The 21194-nt window shown below is 44.7% G+C and overlaps 1 protein-coding gene across 1 annotated transcript; it reads left to right on the top strand.

Annotated features, from left to right (window-relative positions):
- The first annotated feature begins 1962 nt into the window (after positions 1-1962).
- pdcd5 (programmed cell death 5) lies at positions 1963-16653 on the top strand. Its single transcript, XM_072518109.1, has 6 exons — positions 1963-2136; positions 3905-3948; positions 4434-4495; positions 13329-13420; positions 14666-14737; positions 16116-16653. Exons 1-6 carry the CDS (start codon positions 2071-2073, stop codon positions 16161-16163), a joined length of 384 nt encoding a protein of 127 aa, XP_072374210.1. The 5' UTR covers positions 1963-2070; the 3' UTR covers positions 16164-16653.
- Positions 16654-21194: the final 4541 nt, after the last annotated feature.

The following is a 21194-nucleotide window of genomic DNA, read 5'->3' as shown; positions in this document are numbered from 1 at the left end:
ACATACGCTCGTGAGGGGTCTTGGTGGCAGTACATAGGAGCGACCGGATGGAGTGGAGCGCATCGGAGAGGACCTCCTGCCAGCAGGAGACTGGGAGACTTCTAGACCATAGGGCCAGGAGGACGGCCTTCCAGACCATCGCGTTCTCCCTCTCCACCTGTCCGTTGCCCCGGGGGTTGTAGCTGGTCGTCCTGCTGGAGGCGATGCCCTTGCTGAGCAGGAACTGATGCAACTCGTCGCTCATGAAGGAGGAACCCCAATTGCTATGGATTAAGGTGGGGAACCCGAACAAGGTGAAAAGACTGTGCAGGGCCTTGATGACCGTGGCAGAGGTCATGTCAGGGCATGGGATGGCAAAGGGGAAACTTGAGTACTCGTCAACAATGTTGAGGAAGTACACGTTACGATCCGTGGAGGGGAGGAGCCCTTTGAAATCGATGCTGAGGCACTCAAAGGGGCGAGAGGCCTTTACCAGGTGCGCTCTGTCTGGCCGATAGAAGTGCGGTTTGCACGCCGCGCAGACCTGGCAGTCCCTGGTCACGGTCCTGACCTCCTCGATGGAGTAAGTCAGGTTGCGAGCCTTGATGAAGTGAAAAAAACGGGTGACCCCTGGGTGATAGAGGTCATTGTGGAGGGCCCAGAGTCGGTCTACTTGTGCGCTGGCACATGTACCGTGGAATAGGGCATCTGGGAGCTCATTGAGCTTCCCAGGTCGGTACAAGATATCGTAGTTGTAGATGGAGAGCTTGATCCTCCACCTCAGAATCTTGTCATTCTTGATCTTGCCCCACTGGCAACCACAGTTCCGGCTGGGTCCCCGCAGAGCACGCAGGAATTTTGCAAGTGCTTCCCCAGGGCGTTGTCGTCTCGTGGCAAGGTGGTGCCTAGTATACACCTCGTTAATGGACTTCACATATTGTCCCTTCAGCAGCATTATTGCCTCCGCATACGAGGGGGCGTCCCTGATGAGAAGAAAGACTCTTGGGCTCACCCTTGCGTGGAGGATCTACTTCTTCTGGAGGTCTGTGAAGTCTTCGGTGAAGGATCCGCGGTACGCTTCGAAGCAGCTTAGCCAGTGCTCGAATGTTTCCGTGGCGTCAGTTGCCTGTGGGTCCAGCCCCAGGCGATCAGGCTTGAGTGATGAGTTCATCTTCGAAGTTTAGTGTGAAATTTATATGCCATCAATAAACACATGACGAGTGATGAACATAACTGAGGCTTTAATACACTAAACAGCAAGCCTCCTGGCCTCTGATCCCGAACTGGATCGGAGAGCAGCCACCTTTATACATCAGCCCGAGGGGAGGAGCCACAGGCGGAGCCAGCAGGGACAAGCCCAGGCATGTAACAATACAATACAATACAGTGGCTTACCACAATTGGTATCTCAATACAGTCATTGAATCAATTTTAAAGAGGCACTCCTTGCAAGTAATTGGATCATAATAGTGGGTCCCAGCACATCTTTGGGGTACTCCCCAGAGACACTGTCCTGGAACTCGGAAGTTCTGGCCATTATATGGACATCATCTCAATACTCTTTACGGAAATTTGCTGCTTATTATAATAAGTGACTGCATTCAAAAGTAATTAATTGGTTTTAAACTGTTTTGAGACATCAGTTCCCACTGGCAACGCTGATGGCGGACAGGGTGGCTCTCTCCGTTCCCGCTGGCGGCGCTGGCGGCGGAGGCCGCCGCTGTTCTATCATTGCCCGCTGGCGGCGCTGGCGGCGGAGGCCACCGCTGTTCTATCATTGCCCGCTGGCGGCGCTGATGGCGGAAGGCCACCACTGTTCCATCAGTTCCCGCTGGCAGCGCTGTTGACGGAGGGCTGCCGCGGTTCTATTAGTTCCCGCATGCGGCGCTGTCGGCGGAGGATAGGGCGGCTGTGTCAGTTCCCGCTGGCGGCGCTGGGCTGCCGATATTCTATCAATTGCCGCTGGCGCCGCTGTGGGCGGGCGGGTTGCTGCGGTTCCATCAGTTGGCGCTGTCGGCGGAGGGCGGCGCGGTTCTATCAGTTCATCGGTGTGGTCTCTGCATTCTGAACCGGACGGAGGCCTTTCGCGCGATGGAGGATCAGGAATTGGAGGCGATCCGGCGCCAGAGACTCGCCGAGTTGCGGGCTCAGCGCGGGGTAAGGCGAAGGAGCGGGGCTGTGGGCCCGCGGTGGGCGCTGATAACCCGGCCGCTGCAGCCAGGCTCGCACCGCCTCACTGCAACCCGGCCTGGGGGCAGTGGCGAGCCGGGCTCCCTGATTATATTTTGCCGATAGACTGATCGGCCTGTAACTCCCATCGCACCCTGGCTATCTGCATAATGAATTTCATTCACCCATTCCCCACGTTTCCCTTTGATTAACTCCACCGACTCCCTCCCAATGCCCCTCACCCCTCAGAGGCGAGTTTACTATTCGGCTGGGACGTCATGCTGCACCTGTCAGCCAGGGAACAGGCCGGGGAAGAGGCTGCAGTGTGTTTACTACCCGCTGCAGAAACCCTGCCTGATTTCACCCTCTCCAACTGCCCCGTAGCGCCTGCCAACGCTACACACGTTGACTGCTCAGAAATATAGTTCATGGCCAGGTTGTTGGAATGTTTGCATTGCATACAGTGCAAACAGATTCCCCTTTCTAAAACGCGAGAAGCTGCTAAACCCAGCATTGCTAGTGAATTTAGCAGCGCACATAGCCCACGTTTCGACGTTAGAATATGTTTAGTGGGCTCACCAACTAATGTGTAAGTCTTGTGGTGAGGGAGAGATACCTGCTGGATTGCAATACAGGATGATTTGCTCTGTCATTCGCCTCGCAACACCCTCCCCATGGAAAGTTAAAAGGCCTCTACAGAACTGCACAAGTACGCATTTTGATGATTATATTGATGTTGCTGCAGTGCCAGTCAACCTCTCTGGCCCTGAAAGCGAACTAGCTGAAGTATTTTACAGCAAAGTGTGATATGGGCCAGTCTTCAGCAGGGGTTGAAATTAGCATTATAAAAGGAACAGTGAAGGGGGGGCACTCAGTGGAGTGCATTCCAAAATATGTTTAACTCAGCATCATTACAATTATGCAGCTCATGAAGCTTTTCATTGTCTGCTTGCACAAAGCTGAAAATCAATCTTATTAAGAACTGTAATCCTACCGGAGGCTGCAGGCCAATCGACCTCTAACAACCTGCTCTGAAAACTTTGTTCACATTTTGGCAGCTGTGACAAGCTACAATACTCTGAAACAATTGGCACAGTGTAAATAAAACGACCAACAACATTCTATAAATCTATTTCCCACTAATGGATTTTTAAAAGCTTCCAGAATACAGATCCACATCTTCACCAAATTCCAATCAGTACTTCCATAATCTATATTGATTCTTGTTGAAATCTGTCTATTAGTTTTTGAGATATGTTGTTAACAGACTAATTAACAGGGGCAAAAGCATTTCCATTGTCCACCTTCAGATTATTAGTTAAGATTGCTTTTCAGCTAAATCTGTTGCCTACACTACCTAATATATGTAATTTTCCACAGATTGAGTAGCTCTATTCACTTTTGGCCAATGATCATTTGAAGTTACGTAGGGTTTTACAAAAACTTTTGTCACTTGCCAATTATTGATTGTTGCATTTGCAATTCATTTTTAAAAAATCTTTATTGTCACAAGTAGACTTACATTAACACTGCAATGAAGTTAATGTGAAAAGCCCCTAGTAGATGAAAACTGTCAATTTGTGTAACCAATCTTTATTTCATGTATGACGCAGTCATGGAACTTGAAATATTGTGAGCTTCTTCAATAATCATGCCTTAGACATGTTATCTTGATCAGTATAATTGTCGAGTGTTTTTTTAAATCAACTTGCATTTGTGAATAAATGTCATAACCTTTGAAGTATTTGTATCTTAGGATGCTCCCGACGAGCAGCAAAACCAGCAAGAGGCGAAACAGCGGTAAGAATGGCAACCATTTAAAAATAAAATTTACCGCAGTATTTACTCTTAGTCATTTGCCACTCCCAGCAAAGATTTAGCAATTGCCTATTTGTAAATGGCCACTGTGGAGGAAATGGGAATGTGTAAGATTGTGAGGAGATGATATGCCCTCTGCATTTTCTTTCCCCCTTTAGAAAAACCCGTGGCCTAATAGATTTGGCAATTCAGCAGTACCAAGTATGAAAATGCTTTAAACCGTTCTGTGGTGTGTTGACACACTGGATTATTCTATGTTTAAATTTGTTTCTTTAGCAGAACTTGCAATAGAGCATGTCATTATTTCAAATTATTTTAACTACATTAAGTCCACATTTTGATTCTTGCATGGAAAACTGCCCCAGTTCTCAGCAAGTAACATTGTTTTTATTTTCTTGCTTTTGATTTTATTGGAAGCAGTGCAATACTGATTCATACCTCCTAATGTGAACACATTGTGATTGCAGGGAGTCCGAAATGAGGAATAGTATTCTTGCTCAAGTTTTAGATCAATCTGCTCGTGCCAGATGTAAGTAATTGAAAAGTCTACATTACAGCTCTAAATTAAAACAGTGGTAAAATGTCACTTAATAGACTATAGGATCTCTAACTGATTGGCATTGATGAAAGAAAATGGTTACAAAGTACATTGATCAATTTATTATTTTGGCCAAAATCAACTAGAAGCAGGAGTAACATAAACTTTATAAGAGAGAACCGCACCATAAGTTTCTCATCTGGATATCATCACTCCTCCTTCCCTCGCACAGATTCTGCTCTGACTGACAACTCATCCTTAATCACTACTCTCTTGCACTCTCTTCTCATCCTGCCTGCTTTTACCTCCACTTCCTCCCGTGTTCACCTTTTGAGGAGTAAGCTCTGCCACCTCACTTACAGCTGCACTTCAAAGACTAATCGTTGGTAGTTTGAACCTGCATTCACTACAATACTTATGCAGCCATTAATCAATCACTCTCTCACCTTTGATATCCTTGTGCCCAACTACTATTACTTCTGGTCTTTTACTTTGAGAGGATATGCATCTTTACTCCCTCAAGTTCAAGGGGTGCAGACTTTAGTGCATCTGGAACAGAAATGATTTAGCCATCCATTGCATGATCTGGCTGGGTACTCCCTAATTTTCCTCCTATCGTGCATCATTTGAGGATCATCCAAGAATATAAAGACAACCCCAGGCTTCTTATCAGGGACATCAAACAGCTGAATAATAGCAAAATGCTGAAGATATTTTTATTGTAGCGTATAGTTTTGTCCCCTCGGGCACTCTTTTTCAAATCAGCCATCATCAAAACCTTTTGTCTTCGCCAACTCTGCCACAACTTCAGCCTCCCTTCTCCAAAGTCATTGAATGTGTTATTATCGCTCATATGTGCTTACTTTTCCTGCTTCACGTTTGAGCCTTTCCATTCCGGTTGCCACCCACAGCCCTAATTTCATGTCACAAACTACATCCTTTGTGAAATAAATGAAATGAAAATCGCTTATTGTCACAAGTAGGCTTCAAATGAAGTTACTGTGAAAATCCCCTAGTCGCCACATTCCGCCGCCTGTTCGGGGAGGCTGGTACGGGAATTGAACCTGTGCTGCTGGCCTGCCTGGGTCTGCTTTAAAAGCCAGCTATTTAGCCCACTGTGCTAAACCAGTGCTTATCCCTCCTTCTCCACCTTTTTGAAGCCTTTGACATAGTTGACCACATCATTGTTCTCTAATGCTTCTCTTCTGTTGTCTAGCTGAGTGGACTGCCCATGCCTATCTGATTGCAGTCAAAGCATTTCCAGTAGAGAACTCTCTTCTGGCTGCTGCACCATTACCTTGGGAGTTCCCTGAGGAACCTTCGCCCCCTCTTTGTCTACATTTTTGGCAACATCATCCAAAGATGTGGGATCAGGTTCTACATGTATGCTGAGCAGCCAATTTGACTTCTCCAACACTTCTTTAGAACCCTCTGTGTCGTCAGGTGACCTGTCCATGTCCAGTTTGAATGCCACAAGCATTCATTCCTTCCACCTCGGAACGAAGAATAGCAGCCATGTGTACCATCTGCAAGATGCACTGTAGAAACTCACCAAGGTTCCTTAGACAGTACCTTCAAAACTCTCAAAAACTACCAACTGGAATGACAAGAGCAGCAGATACCTGGAAACACCATCACCCGGACCTTCCCCTGCAAGCCACTCACCATCATGGCTTGGAAATATATCACTGTTCCCTCACTGTCGGTGGGTCAAAATCCTGGAACTCCCTCCCTTACAACACTGTGGGTGTACCTACACTTCAGGGACTGGAGGCAGCTCACCATCATTCTCCAGCGCAATTAAGGGTAGGCAATAAATGCTGGCCTAACCAGAGGTACCCACATCCCATCAATTAATTTTTTTTAAAGTTATGGATGGATCACAGTGTCCTCCATTTAAACATTAGACAAGCTACTGCTTTTGATGGCTGCCACAAATAACCATCAATTTGACTGCTCCTCCAGCTGTTATCTCAAGCTGTTTGCAACCCCACGGGCACATTTTGACCCTGAACTGGCTCAGTCACTCTTCTTCCACAAATAACACCTGCTCCACCCACCTTTGTACCTGCCTCAGCCCAAGTGCTGCTGAAACACTCATCTATGCCTTTGTCAATTATAGGTTCAAATCTTCAACATTCCCCTTAACCATTTCTCGTCCGTCTGGAAATATCAGGTGAACTAAAAAGCTGTTGCTAGAGGGAGGGAGGGGGGCGGTAAACGCGGGAGCGGCTGCGTTTTCACGAGTTTTGGCATTACTCATCTTTTTTTATCCTGTGCACAGCCCATAATTATTTGACTCTTGTGTGTATGTTCTATGTTATGTTCCTGCAAGATCCTGGCTAGATTTTGGTGATGGGGAGCCTAGTTAAGTCATGAAAATCCTTGTTTTATTGAGGTGGTCAGAGACGGCCGGGTTGGCGACCATTTCGCAGTGGTGGCTTCACTGGTGAGTGGGCCTATGCTTCAGTGATGCCACTGGCATCGAGATGATGGCTGGCATTATGAATGAAGTGGACAACAACTATTCCCTGGCACAGATTATTGGTGCACACACTGATGAACTGCGAGATACCTAAAGCGAATGGATGAAACAGAGAAGAGAATCCTGTCAGTCAATAGGGCAGTTTCCTTAGTGGGGGTTCACCAACAGCCCTTGGAAATTATGCTGCACGGTATGTCGAATGTTCTGGTCAATTCGGGGAGATGGGGCCAGACAGGGAGTCCGTGTGCCTGATATCCCGAGGAGAGCTAGGGGTGAATTCCCAGCCGAATTTGAGAACTGGATGCCATGCTTTCACAATCTCGATTTGAAGGCTGGGCATTTAAAGTTCGATGGAGCACATTGTATCTGGTCTTCGAGGCCTGGGGTCGGTCGGGGACTCTGACCACTGAACTTGCGTTGTCTTGTCCTCTATGTTCGTTAAGAAGGGTTGGAGGTGGCCGAACGTGGCGAGTCTTTGCCACCCACTCGGGCCTGGGTTTCTATTTACTGGGGCTTCGGGACGACGATATGGCGGAGGTGCAAAGGCTTCATTGAAATGCTGGATAGATCCTGGATGTTGCTCAACAATCCTATCATGGCTTTGGCCTTTCCAAGCTCCATGGATGGTTATCTTATCCTGCATAAAAGCAAATTACTTCGGATGCTGGAATCTGAAACAAAAACAGACAATGCTGGAAAGTCTCAGCAGGTCTGACAGCATCTGTGTAGAGAAAACGGAGCTAAAGCTTCCAGTCTGGATGACTGGAATCAAAACATTAGCTCCGTTCTCTCTCCACAGATGCTGTCAGACCTGCTGAGATTTCTTTGCATCTTATCCTGCAATTTATCATTAATCCTTTGTTCCTTGTGTTAACCCCTGATTTTGTGTTATTGCCTTTTGACAAGGGTGTATGATACATGAGCACAGCAGCATCTGCCGCCTCTCACTGTTATACAGTGAAAATCATGCTGTTGAATAACAAGGGTTGTGCAGTATTTATCGGAATAATGTGAGGGTTGTGCAGCATTTACCCGTTTTGTTTTTTTTATGTGCTCTAATCCTTGTTTTTACATGGAGAGGGTACATTTTTAGGCCAGTAATAACTATATATCCGGGTACGGTGGAGGGTATGTTGGGCAGGGGAGTAGGTCACCCTCTCGAGATGTCCCCATTTGTGGGCTTCAGGACCGCTCTCCTTGAGGTTTGATTCCCCTGGTGATGCCGTATCCTGTTGGCTGCAGGGCTTGAATGCAAGCTGAGTGCTTTTGTTCAACTTTGTTAAGTCTTTCTTCGGTTGGAGATTAGGTTGGATGCAGGAGAAGGGCGCCCTCCTCCAAGTGGTCAATTTTAGGCACCTGCAGTCTGTTGTCCTCCTTGAGGCTTGGGCTCCCCTGTTACTTATGAGGATATGCTATTCTGTTCCTGGCATCCTTGTGGTGAAAGTGTACGTTGCTAAACCACGTCTGATGTCTACTGGCTATTCCTGGTGTTCCTCTCTTTCTGGAGGTTTCCTTTCTTTATCTGGGTAGTAGTGGTGCTGATACAGGCTCTGATTTATCATATTTAATTCTAGAGGGTTTCCTTACCTTGCCGGGGGAGAGGAATTGTATCCCTTCCTGAGATACCCCATTGGTGGATGTCTTGACTGTTCTTATCGGTGGGGTTTCCATCCTGGAAAATGGTTTAAGTTTTCCGGTAATGGCAGGGCCAGAACAGTGCCTCTGATTTTGCTGGAGAGGAGTGAGGTTTGTTGTGTTGCGAGTCTTGGCATGGTGTAAGAAACCTTGACTTGGCTTCTGTATGTGAAAGTGTGCAATGCCAAGCCACGCCTTGTACCATTGGCGGTATCCTGTTGAGCTTCTTTTCCTGGGGTATCCTTTCATTGCTTGGAGGTCTTGGGAGGCTGCGTTAGGTCCCAAAAGGTTGTATTTTGGCCCATAAGGGATTCAGTGTATTGTGTAACTTTCTCTTTGTTGTCCTGTGGAGGAGGGCATGCATAGAACATACAGTGCAGAAGGAGGCCATTCGGCCATCGAGTCTGCACCGACCCACTTAAGCCCTCACTTCCACCCTATCCCAATAACCCCATCTAACCTTTTTGGTCACTAAGGGCAATTTATCATGGCCAATCCACCTAACCTGCATGTCTTTGGACTGTGGGAGGAAACCGGAGCACACGGAGGAAACCCACGCAGACACGGGGAGAACGTGCAGACTCCGCACAGACAGTGACCCAGCAGGGAATCGAACCTGGGACCCTAGCGCTGTGAAGCCACCGTGCTAACCACTTGAGCTACCGTTCTGCCCTAAAATGCTCAAGGCTTTATCCAGAGATCCCATTCTTTTTTGGTATTATTTTATCCTTTCATTTTCTGCCCTTTGAGCTAATATCTTCACTTTTTTTTGTTTTGGGGTTAAAGAATAATTAGCAGGATCCTGCAAAGACACAGACAGGTCTCATGTCCTTTATAATGTGACATTAGTGCCTGGTATAATTGGAGTTGGGGTGGTATGTTTTGGTGCACGCCCAAATGGGGCGTGAAAATCTAATCCTATCTTTTCTTTGGGTGTATGAACAATCGCTACATGTGACGGTGTGCACTATTTTACCATACTTTCACGGAGCTATCCTCTTTCCCCCATTATCTTGCTAATCTGTTCATTGTTTTCCCCCTGTATGAACAGAGGTACCAAGTTTAATGATTAAGCTGAACCAACTGTGTTAGTGTTCTCCTGTCTTTTTCTATATACCGGTACGCAGAAGCATTTAAGCTGTACTGAAACAGTTTTGAGGGTTTGCGGCTTTATTTGTAACAATGGTAACTCTCTAATATAAAAAATACATAAAAAGAACTCTGCTGCCGATTCCTATCCTACATCATGTCAGGCTTAATCAGCACCCCTGTGCACACCGCTGCATACGATTCCTGTGCCCAAAGCCTCTTAAGATTCTTTTCCTTCAGCATTGCATAAATGGAAGTAATGGATATATTTGGTACGATTAAATAATGGTTCCAGAAGTTAATTTGTTATATTACCTGTGTCGCTGTAATCCAGTTGTTTGCATTGGATCACAGATGCCAGTGACCAAACACTATTGAATAAGTATATAATTATAATGAAGCAAAATCCTGCTGATTTTGGAAATCTGAAATAAAAACAAAAATGCTGGAAAGATTCAGCAAGTCAGGCAGCAGAAGGAAACAGAATTAACATTTCAGGTTGATGATCTTGCCTTGGAATTGGAAAAAGTTGGAGATGTAAGAAGTTTTAAGCAGGTATAGGGAGAGAGTGGGAAGGAAAGAACAAGAGGAAAGGTTTGTGACAAGGTGGAAGCCAGGAGAGATTCAATGACAAAAACGATGATAGTTCAAGGCAAAAGGAGATGATAATGGAACAAATAAAGAAACAAAAGATGTGTCTTGTTGTGATGTAAATAGGAATAGCAGAAATGCTGCTGTCCAAAAAAATGGGAACAGAGACAGTGATATTATTGAACACAGTGTTGAGTCCATAAGTGTAAAGTATCCAATTGAAAAGTGAAGTGCTGCTCCTCATGCTTACATTGGGTTTCCTTGAAATATTAGGGACAGAGACCAGATAAAAGCAAATTACTGCGGATGTTGGAATCTGAAACCAAAAGAGAAAATGCTGGAAAATCCCAGCAGGTCTGGCAGCATCTGTGGGGTGAAAAAAACTAACGCTTTGAGTCCAGATGACCTTTTGTTAAAGCTCAGAGATCAGAGTGGGAGTGGTGGAAATGAAAATGACAGTCCTGATGTCCAGAGTCACATTTATACACTGAGCAGAGGTGCAGTATACTAAATGAAACTAAAGTAAATTGCTGTTTGTGGGAGGAGGCGAAATCACCCTGTGAGCTGCCAGCACTCTGATCTCTTAATGTACCCAGGGGAGCTCACTTCTACCCTCTTCCCAAGATCTACAAATGGAGTTGCTCTAGTAGATCCATCATTGCAGCTTGTTCTTGCCCTACAGAAAAGATTTCTTCCTCTCTAGATACTATTAGTTCTCTCCTTGACCAGCACATTTCCACCTACATCACAACTCTTCTGACACCCTCTGTCATTTGACAGTTCCAGTATCCATAGAACCATAGGAAAGTTACAGAACAGAAGGAGGCCATTCAGCCACCCGGTCCATAGCCCTGTATCTTATAGCACATCCGTGCAGACCCGGGTACTTTTTAAGAGTTTGGGGTCTCTGCCTCCACGACCAACTCGAGCAGCAAATTCCAGACTCCCACTACCCTCTGTGGAAAAAAGTTCTTCCTCATGACCCCTCTACACTTTCTGCCACTTATTTTGAATCTATGTCCTCTGGTTATAGAATTCTCCACCAAGTGAAATAATTTTCTCCCGTCCACTCTATCATTTCCCCTCACAATTTTGTACACCTCAATTAAGACAACCCTCGGCCTTCTTTGTTCCAAGGAAAATTACCCCAACATATCCAATCTCTCCCTGTAGCTACATTTTTCTAGCGGTGGCAACATTCTTGTAAACCTCTTCTACTCTCTCCAGAGCAATTACATCCTTCTGTAATGTGACCAGAACTGCACACAATACCCCAGTTGTGCCCTTACCAGTGTTTTATACAATTCCAATGTTATATCCTTTTATATTCTTATCCCTGCCAATGATAACAGCATCCATTATAAACCCATTGACTCCCACAGATCCTTAAATAGACTTCCTCCTACCCCTTCCTATAAGGACTCATTCACTTCCTGTTTCTTCCTCCTGATTGGACAATACCACTTTATTATCAGTTCTCCATGTGTATTCCTTTTTCGTCAACTGAGGATTCCCCTCAACCATGGTTGGCAAGGCTCTTAGCGATGTCCGTTCCATTTCCTGAACTTTTGTTCTCAGCCATTCGCTTCCAACCCAGAACCTCAATAAAATTCCCTTTGTCCTCATCCTTCAGCCCACCAGCCTTTATATTCAACATATCATCTTCTGCAAGTTCCACCACCAAACACATCTTCTTTCCCCTGTGCCCTTTTAGCATTTGAAAGGGATCATTCCCTCAGTTGCACCATAGTCCAATCCTCAGTCACCCCTTCCAAGGGACCTTTCCATATAATCACACGGAGATGCAACAGTTGCCATTTTACCTCCCTTGCAATCATTCATGGTCCCAAACACACTTTCCAGATGGAACTGCAATTTACTTGTCCTTTCAATTTAGCAAACTGTATTAGCTTCTCCCATGCGGTCTCCCCTGCACCGGGTATCCAGACGCAGATTGGCTGACCTCTTTGCAAAACACCTCCATTCAGTCCTCAAACGTGACTCTGAGCTCGTCGTCTATCATGTTAATTTTCTGTCCAATTCCCGCTCGTGTCCTACACTTTCAGTGAAGTTCGAGAAATAGCGGCTCATCTTTCAAATGGGTACTTTACAGCCTTCCGGACTCGATGCTGAGTTCAACAATATCAAATCATAACCTCGGCGCCTGCTTTTTGAATGGCAGCTGTTGGTGATGATTCCCATTTGCACCACCTCTGGACAGCTTTTTTGTTCTTTTACTTGTCTCATCCCCTGCACTATTGTTTCTTTTGTTTAATCGCTCCTGCCCTTCACCTTATCACAGATGTTCCCTTTTATTCTTGTCCTCTCTTCCCTTTTCCTGCTTCTGTACTTGTTCAAAACCTGTTACATCTCTAACTTTCTTCAGTTCTGACGGAAGGTCATTGAACTGAAAGGTTAACTCTGTTTCTTTCTCCACAGGTACTGCCTAACCTGCTGAGTGTAACCAGGTATTTGATACTAGGTGATGAAAGTGGAAGTATCATTAACTCATTATTGCCCCCTGGTGGTGTCCATGTACTGTCACAATCGGAAAGGCCAGTGTTGCAACCTTGTAAATGCTATGATATAGCTTTTACTTAAAATGCATAATCCAGGGATGAATCTCGTAAACAATTTTAGTAAGAAATAACTAGAATTTTCCATGATCAAAAATGAAAAAGAAACTTGCCTGTGGAAACCTTTTTCAACTTTATAGTTTAAGTGCCACCGAGTGCTGAACATTTTGCAACCTTAGCAATGAGTCTGAATAACATTTCCAGCGGGCAGTTTGTCTTTAATTTTCGCACAACAAAAACAAATAGATAGAATACAATGGAAGTATTCATCCACAACGCAGGATAGCGATTGGAACATTTTTTTATAAAGTGCCGGTGCAGTTAAGTTGAATCTTTGATCTTACAAAATGCCTAGGTTTGCAAATATACTTTTAGTTAGTCTTTTCTAAAGTATTCCTTTAATATGTTTTCTGTGTGCTTCATATCATGTGTATTTTTTCATTGTCAGTGAGTAATTTGGCTCTGGTGAAACCTGAGAAAGCCAAATCAGTGGAGAATTATCTTATCCAGATGGCAAGATTTGGACAGCTTGGTGGAAAAGTAAGACATTGTCAGTTTGGATATAACAAACTCATGTTCTTTTGTCAATTAAAATTGAATCTTAATCATATTTTGTAGTACAAAGAAGCTAACATGCAGATACAGGAAGTAATTAGAAAGGTAGATGATATGTTAGTCTTTAATGCAAAGGGATTGAAAAAGTTTTACTGTAATTCTATCAGGCATTAGTGAGACCTAGAGTACTGTGTACATTTTAGGTCTCCTTCCTAAGGGTGGGTATACTTGCCTCAGAGAGAGTGCAACAAAGGTTTCCTAGATTGATTCCTGGCGTGAGGGGATTGTTCTGTGAGGAAAGGTTTGAGTATGTTAAGCCTATATTCCCTAGAATTTAGAAGAACGAGAGGCGATCGAATTGAAATATGCAAGATCATTAAAAGCCTTGACAGAGTTGACACTGCAAGGATGTCTCCTTGGCTGGGGAGCCAAGGCTGAGGGATCACATTCCCAGAATAAGAAGTCGGCCTTTTGGGACCGAGATGAGAAGTTCCTTTACTCCAAGGATTATGAATCTGGAATTCTCTACCCCAGACGCTGTGGATGCTGAGTCACAGAGTATGTTCAAGACAGAGATCCATCCATTTTTGGGTACTAAGGGAATTGAGGAATATGGGCTTAAAATGGGACAGTGGGAGTAGGCTTGTCCTACTACTCCTGTATCTTCTGTTCTAAAATTACTATGTTTCATTTAGGAACTAATTGAGAGTACTTCTCATTCGAAAACTGTAATGATGAAAACAATTGTAATGTTTGCTGAAGGTGGCATTTCCTTTTACACATTCCAATCCACCATGCTTCACAGAATGATAGGGTATGGTCTCATGCCTATAGTTCCTCAAAGATTGGGCCTAACCAAGCCATGGCCAGGAAGGAAATGAGAGTGCTGGTTGTTCGAGCCTGCACTCGAGTGTCACCAAGCAACTGACTGGTATTCGGAATGTTGCCAGCATGTTTTTCTGGCTTCAGAAGGTATGTGAAACATGGAAGGCTGCCCAGGAAGGGAGATGAAGACGTTATTAATGCTTTCTTTTAAGATTTTTGGCTGTTTGAGTTTTCAATCGGTCCTGACTTTACTTGAGTAGGTAGATGAGGCTGATTGTCATTGCATTCTGCAATGTACTGCCCTTTGTTTTTATTTTTAAAAATGCACACATCACTAGCATTAAAAAAATGAAACCAGCTCCATTACAAACGTACCAAGCTTCATTATTGTGTTTATGTTTTTAGATTTCTGAATCAGGATTGATTGAAATCCTTGAGAAAGTCAACCAACAAATGGGAAAGCAAACAATTGTCAAGGTAAATGCAAATATGTTGTCAGCAAGCCTGGCAGCATCTGTGGAGAGAGAACATGGAGTTAATGTTTTGTGTCCGTGAGCTGTCCTAGCTCCCACCAATCACTGACATCCTACACCACTCCAGATGCCCCACCCCATCTTGTACAGTATATAATCCATCTCACTTCTCCCTCCCTTTATCTCTGAAGAAGTTATATGGACTCAAAATATTAACTCTATTTTGTCTCTCCACAGATGCTGCCAGACCTGCTGAGCTTTTCTGCTTTTGTTTCAGATTCCAGTATCTGCAGCACTTTGTGATTATTTATGCAAATATCATGTAGTTGCCATGATTTGGATTGGCTTGCCTAATGATTTATGCCCTTAATTGTTTAAAAGCTATTCTTGCTGTCTCACTCTTTTTAGCAAAACAATGTAGTTCTAATTTTAGTGTACAGTGGGACTGCAGAAAAGGCCATCTAGTGAAAAACAAGTCAACAGATGCTTCAACTAGTCATTTTGGTGAAATTGTGGAAAGTGTTTGTGTTTTACAGTACAGAAATAAAAATCAACAGCTGCAGTCCAAAAGATATGGTAATAACAAATAAACAGGCCACTGTCAACTTTAACAGGAGAAACCTTGAGTGTAATGTCAGACATGATTTAAAATATAAACTGCCCATAATGCTCAGAGGAATTTGTAACCTGGCCAGTAAACAAAAATTTAGAGGGAATATTGCATATGAATATTCATATATTCATAGTTGATTGGGACCCTTTTTTTCTTACCTGTGACCAAACAGTCGGAAACAGGTGAACCAAGTGCCAATCAATGCTTGTGAGAGATCTACGCTTAACATGGTGTATCTGTTTTCTTCATGCTGTGGAAGTCTCCTGGGCTTGACAGAATTCAACTATGGATTAGTCAAGAAAATCAAAAACTAAATGAAGTTTAGACCTGCTTTTTACTGGATGTTCGCACAAATTTTAAAAACTTTGTTTTTCTTAAACTGTATCATAAAACATCTGCTATATTCAGAGAATGAATAAATATACATATAGATTATCCTTGGTGTTTCTAAAATGTAATCTGGATTATAGTTGTGATCAACTATTAATTTGGTCTGCCTCTTTAAGACCACTGCTCAGATATTCTTTGCAGGGAAAATGGCACTCTCTACATTTAACAGCTACTTTCTTCCCTTGGGAGAGGTCAGGTTATCTCTAAACGTGGGAGTTGTAACATTCTTTTAAGATAGAGCTGCGAGTTAAAAACTTGGAAGAATAATTTGAGAGTGAGATAAAAGCTCAGCGCTGAACATGTATAATTTGAACAGGACACAGACTATACCAAGAGATATTCGAAAAAACTGACACATTCACACCCTTGTGTATTTCAGTTCAACAGGAGGAAAGTAATGGATTCTGATGAAGAGGATGATTACTGAATGCTGAACATCCAAAGAAGCTAATTTAATAATATGGGGAATAAAAGCTAGAGAGCTGTGCTGACAATGGACAGATGTATTTGATATTTTTCTCCTTGTTTACTGAGAGGGTTCCTCTCTATAGTTTTGTATCTGTGGGTGGAAATAGCAAATCACTTGACAACTTGGTCATTCTAAATGCTGTTTTTAAGGCATGGATAGAATCTCCTGGTGGTTATGTGTGGAAATTTAATCCTGAGACTGACTTTTATGAAAAGACTTTGAAGACCATCTTAACCCCACTCATTGCTGAGGACAGCCACTAAGACGGTCTACAGACGTGTACGGGGATTCTTATTAATGTCCAAATGGAGGAAATCTCCAATTTCATTTCAATCAAGGTTGAATTACACTGTTACATTGTGGAATATCAATCAGAAACCAAACCGTTGACATGTAAAATGGGGATATTGTGCAAGAAAAGCAATATAAACCTCCTTTTCACACATGACTATTGTGTCTTGTTTTATTGTCCTCTTTAGAGCAAACCCTGGATTGGAGAATGCAGCACTGCACTCCTAGGAAATTGCTGGCAGACAACCTGAGATTTTCAGTTCATGGGCTTCTATGAACCCATGGTTTGGTCCCTGCTTGGAGTCTGATTGTTTTAATTTAGTATATGGTTAATAATTTAGAAATTTTAATTTAAAGGAATACTATTTGATTGATTTTTTTTTTATAAAACAAAAACAATTCCCATATTTAGTCCACATTTCATTGCCAGAGAGTAATAAAGATGTGCTTCATTGCAATTCTGTTGGTGTAGTCTGAAATTACTGATTGTTACAGACTGTTGAAATATTCACTAAAATTAAAGCAAAATACTGCAGGTTCTGGAAATCTAAAACATAAACAAAAGTGCTGGTCTGGCAGCATCTGTGGAGAGAGAACGAGTTCACATTTTGAGTCAATTAAGACTCTTCTGAAGACAGTCAAAAAATTTGATTAGCCATATAGAATGGACCTATAAATGCAAAATTGCACCTAGCGTAAAGGAAGCCAGATATTTAACATGGTACTGTGCAAAACCAAATCCAGGAGCAATGAAATATACTTTTTTAAACATCACATGAGAGGTCTTTCTCGTCATATGATAACTTTGCTGCCCAGGACTTCCATCACATATTATTTTATGATTATCTCAAATTTTGTATCAATTGTAGAGATTAGTCATCAAACCCACTTTTCCTCATGCAAGATCTGCTTATGGCTACTAAAAAGGTGAAATGAGGGGTAATTTCAAAGGTTTTGATTTCTTCATTCAGAGGCAGAAATAATTTGGAATTTCTTTAATTAACTTTGGTGAAATGAATGCAGCACAAGAACATACAAGAGTAGGAAAAAAAACTACAGTCTTAATTGGCCACCTATGATTTATGTTCAGGAAAAGGCAATGCATTGGGGTGCTAGGTATCTGATCTAAATATTTAATACTTGGAGGAAATAAAAGATCAACTTGTACAAATTGGATATTGTAAGCACAGAGGAAAATATTTTGGGAATGTTCCTTTAAGAATTTCCTACCCAATGTAGTTAGATGTGTATATGTCTATCTTGGCCTGATCGTTACCTGAAGGAGGCTGTATTGGCACACTGAGCAATACCTAGGGTACTGAAGTGTGTACAATGAAACAGTTCCCAAGTCAGAGACTGGAGTAGTGTTGTAGGGAATATAATAGGAGTAGGCCTTTCAGCCTGTGATGATATTTTTTTTGGAAAATATATTAATTCAAATTTTCAACAACCCCCCCCCCCCCCCCCCCCAAAACAAGAAAAAGAAAAAGCAGAAATTATACATTGGATTTCCCCCAAATACAATAAACCCCAAATATAACAGTAGAAAACAAATAGGGGAAAAAACCCACCTTAACCCAAATGCCACCCCAAAAGAACCCCCCCCTCCCTGCCCCTGGGCTGCTGCTGACCTAACGCTCTGCGAGATAGTCTAGGAACGGTTGCCACTGCCTGGAAAACCCTTGTACAGACCCTCGCAAAGCAAACTTTCTCCTCCAGCTTGAACCCTGCCATGTCACTGATCCAAGCTTCCACACTAGGGGGCTTCGCATCTTGCCACAGTAACAAACTCCTCCGCCTGGCAAAGGACAGAATACCGGCCTCTTTCGCCTCCTGCACACCCGGCTCGTCCGATACCCCAAATAATGATAATCCCCAGCTCTGCTTGACCCGGGCGTTCACCACCTTGGACATAGTCCCCACAAAACCCATCCAGCGCCGGGCACGATCAGAACATACGGACGTGATTTGCTGGGCTCCCCGAGCACCTTCCACATCTCCACCCCAAATAACCTACTCAACCTTGTAGCCACCTGGGTTGGCCACTTCCTGACTTTAAAATGGAGATCCACTAAGAATGCAGGGAAATTCAGTCAAACGCAGGAAAAATAAGCAGGTGCAAAGTTTCCTGTGTCTCAGAACTTGCAGGAACCCAGATAGCACTGAAACTAACAACTATCCACATATTGATGAGCGATCCCTGGGAACAATTGGAAACAGTTAAGGTAAACAAGGCCAAGCCAGACTCCTCGGCGCCAGCAGAAGCCAAGACAAAGGAAGGCCAACGGACACTTAGGAACCGTCCAGCGATTAGGGAACAGCTCCAGTATTGGAGAAATCGATCCAAGTGATCAGAACTTAGTCCAATCACTTGGAACCAGGTACGGGGTCTGCCCAAAAGGGCGTGAAGCCGCTGGGGACTATAAAATAAAGTCCTGAAGTTCAATTCGTCCTTCTTGGCAGGGTCTCAGCAGCTCGAAACAACCCGTGACCCGCCTAGTAGCTGCACCAACCAAGTAAGCCTCCAGTCAACGCACGCTACGAGACAGGTGCTCCTAGCTACCAGTCTATACCAGCTTTGAAGCCTGCAGACTCCGAATCGGACGAAAGGCCATTTGTTCCCCTGACCTGGTGGGCCAGTTCCAAAGCTAAGTATAGGCCGTTTAGTGTTAGAGATAGTCTAGTAAGTAGAGTTTTATACATGAGTCGTGATTGACTGTATAATAAATGTGTTTTGATTTGAAACGTACTAACTGGTGTTTTGAGTTATTGATCAGCACTTGAACTTGAACCTCGTGATGGTATAAAGATACCTGGCGACTCGAGAGCAAAGGTTATAAAACAGCAAATTAAGTAAAGACACAACGAGCAACATTTACGAAGAGCAATCCAAAAGTTAGCAACAACCTCGCCCATGTCATATGCGCTCTATGAGTAACTTTCAACTGTATTAGGCTGAGCCTGGTGCAAGAGGAGGAAGAGTTAACCCTACTCAGGGCATCATCCCACAGACCCTCATATATCTCGCCCCACTTGCCCTTTAACTCCTCCACCGAGGCCTCCTCCTCTTCCTTCAGCTCCTGGTAAATCGCCAAAACCTTGCCTTCTCCAACCCATGCACCCGAAATCACCCTGTCCTGAATCCCACGTGCCGGAATCAGCGGGAATTCCCTCACCTGCCGCCTCACAAACGCCCTCACTTGCATGTACCTGAAAGCATTTCCCGGGGTAGCCCAAACTTCTCCTCCAGCGCCCCTAGGCTCGCAAATGTCCCATCGATGAACAGGTCCCCCATTCTTCTGATCCCTGCCCGATGCCAGCTCCGAAACCCCCCATCCATCCTTCCCAGAACGAACCGATGATTCTCCCGAATCGGGGACAAAACCGAGGCTCCCACCTCGCCCCTGTGTCGCCTCCACTGCCCCCAGATCTTCAGCGTCGCCGCCACCACCGGACCCGTGGTATACCTTGTCGGCGAGAGTGGCAGCAGTGCCGTCACCAGTGCCCTCAGGCTCGTGCCTACACAGGACGCCATCTCTAGCCTCTTCCACGCCACCCCCTCTCCCTCCATTACCCACTTACGGATCATCGCCACATTGGCTGCCCAATAATAGCCACATAGATTCGGCAGCACCCCCCCCCCCTGTCCCTACTACGCTCCAGAAACACCCTCTTCACCCTCGGGGTCTTATTCGCCCACACAAATCCCATGATGCTTGGGGATCAAAATGGGAAGGCACTAGAACAGAAAGAGAAACCTCAGAAGGACCGTCATTTTGATCAACTGCACCCTACCCGCTAGTGAGAGTGGCAGCATATCCCTTCTTTTAAAATCCTCCTCCATCTGCTCCACCAACCGCGTCAAATTGAGCTTATGCAGGGCCCCCCAACTCCTAGCTACTTGGATCCCCAGGTACCGAAAGCTCCTTTCCGCCCTCTTCAGCGGTAGCTCGTCTATCCCCCTTCCCTGGTCCCCTGAATGCACCACAAAGAGCTCACTTCCCTACGTTGAGTTTATACCCCGAAAAGTCTCCAAACTCCCTAAGGATCCGCATGACCTCTGCCATCCCCTCCACTGGATCCGCAACATACAACAACAGGTCATCGGCATACAACGACATCCGGTGTTCCTCTCCTCCCCGGACCAATCCCCTCCATTTCCTGGACTCCCTCAGTGCCATGGCCAGGGCTCAATTGCCAGTGCAAACAACAAGGGGGATAAGGGACACCCCTGCCTCGTCCCCCAGTACAGCCAAAAGTACTCCAACCTCCGCCGGTTCGTAGCCACACTCGCCACGGGCCATATATAGTAGCCTGACCCAACTGATGAACCCCTCCCCGAACCCAAACCTCCGCAAAGATACTCCCACTCCACCCGATCATAGGCCTTCTCCGCGTCCATAGCTGCCACTACCTCCACTTTCCCCTCCACCGAGGGCATCATAATCACATTGAGGAGCCTCCGCACATTAGTATTTAGCTGCCTACCCTTCACAAATCCCGTCTGGTCCTCATGAATCACCCCCGGGACACAGTCCTCAATTCTCGTAGCCAGCACCTTCGCCAGCAACTTAGTGTCAACATTAAGGAGCGAGATCGGTCTATACGACCCACATTGCAATGGATCCTTGTCCCACTTCAAAACCAAAGAAATCAGCGCCCTGGACATTGTCGGGGGCAAGGTCCCCTCCTCCCTCG

This window comes from Scyliorhinus torazame, chromosome 10 (genome assembly GCF_047496885.1).
Source record: "Scyliorhinus torazame isolate Kashiwa2021f chromosome 10, sScyTor2.1, whole genome shotgun sequence".
NCBI classification, from domain to species: domain Eukaryota; kingdom Metazoa; phylum Chordata; class Chondrichthyes; order Carcharhiniformes; family Scyliorhinidae; genus Scyliorhinus; species Scyliorhinus torazame.
The sequence above is the reverse complement of the archived record's forward strand: the minus strand, read 5'-3'. Positions and strand labels throughout refer to the sequence as shown.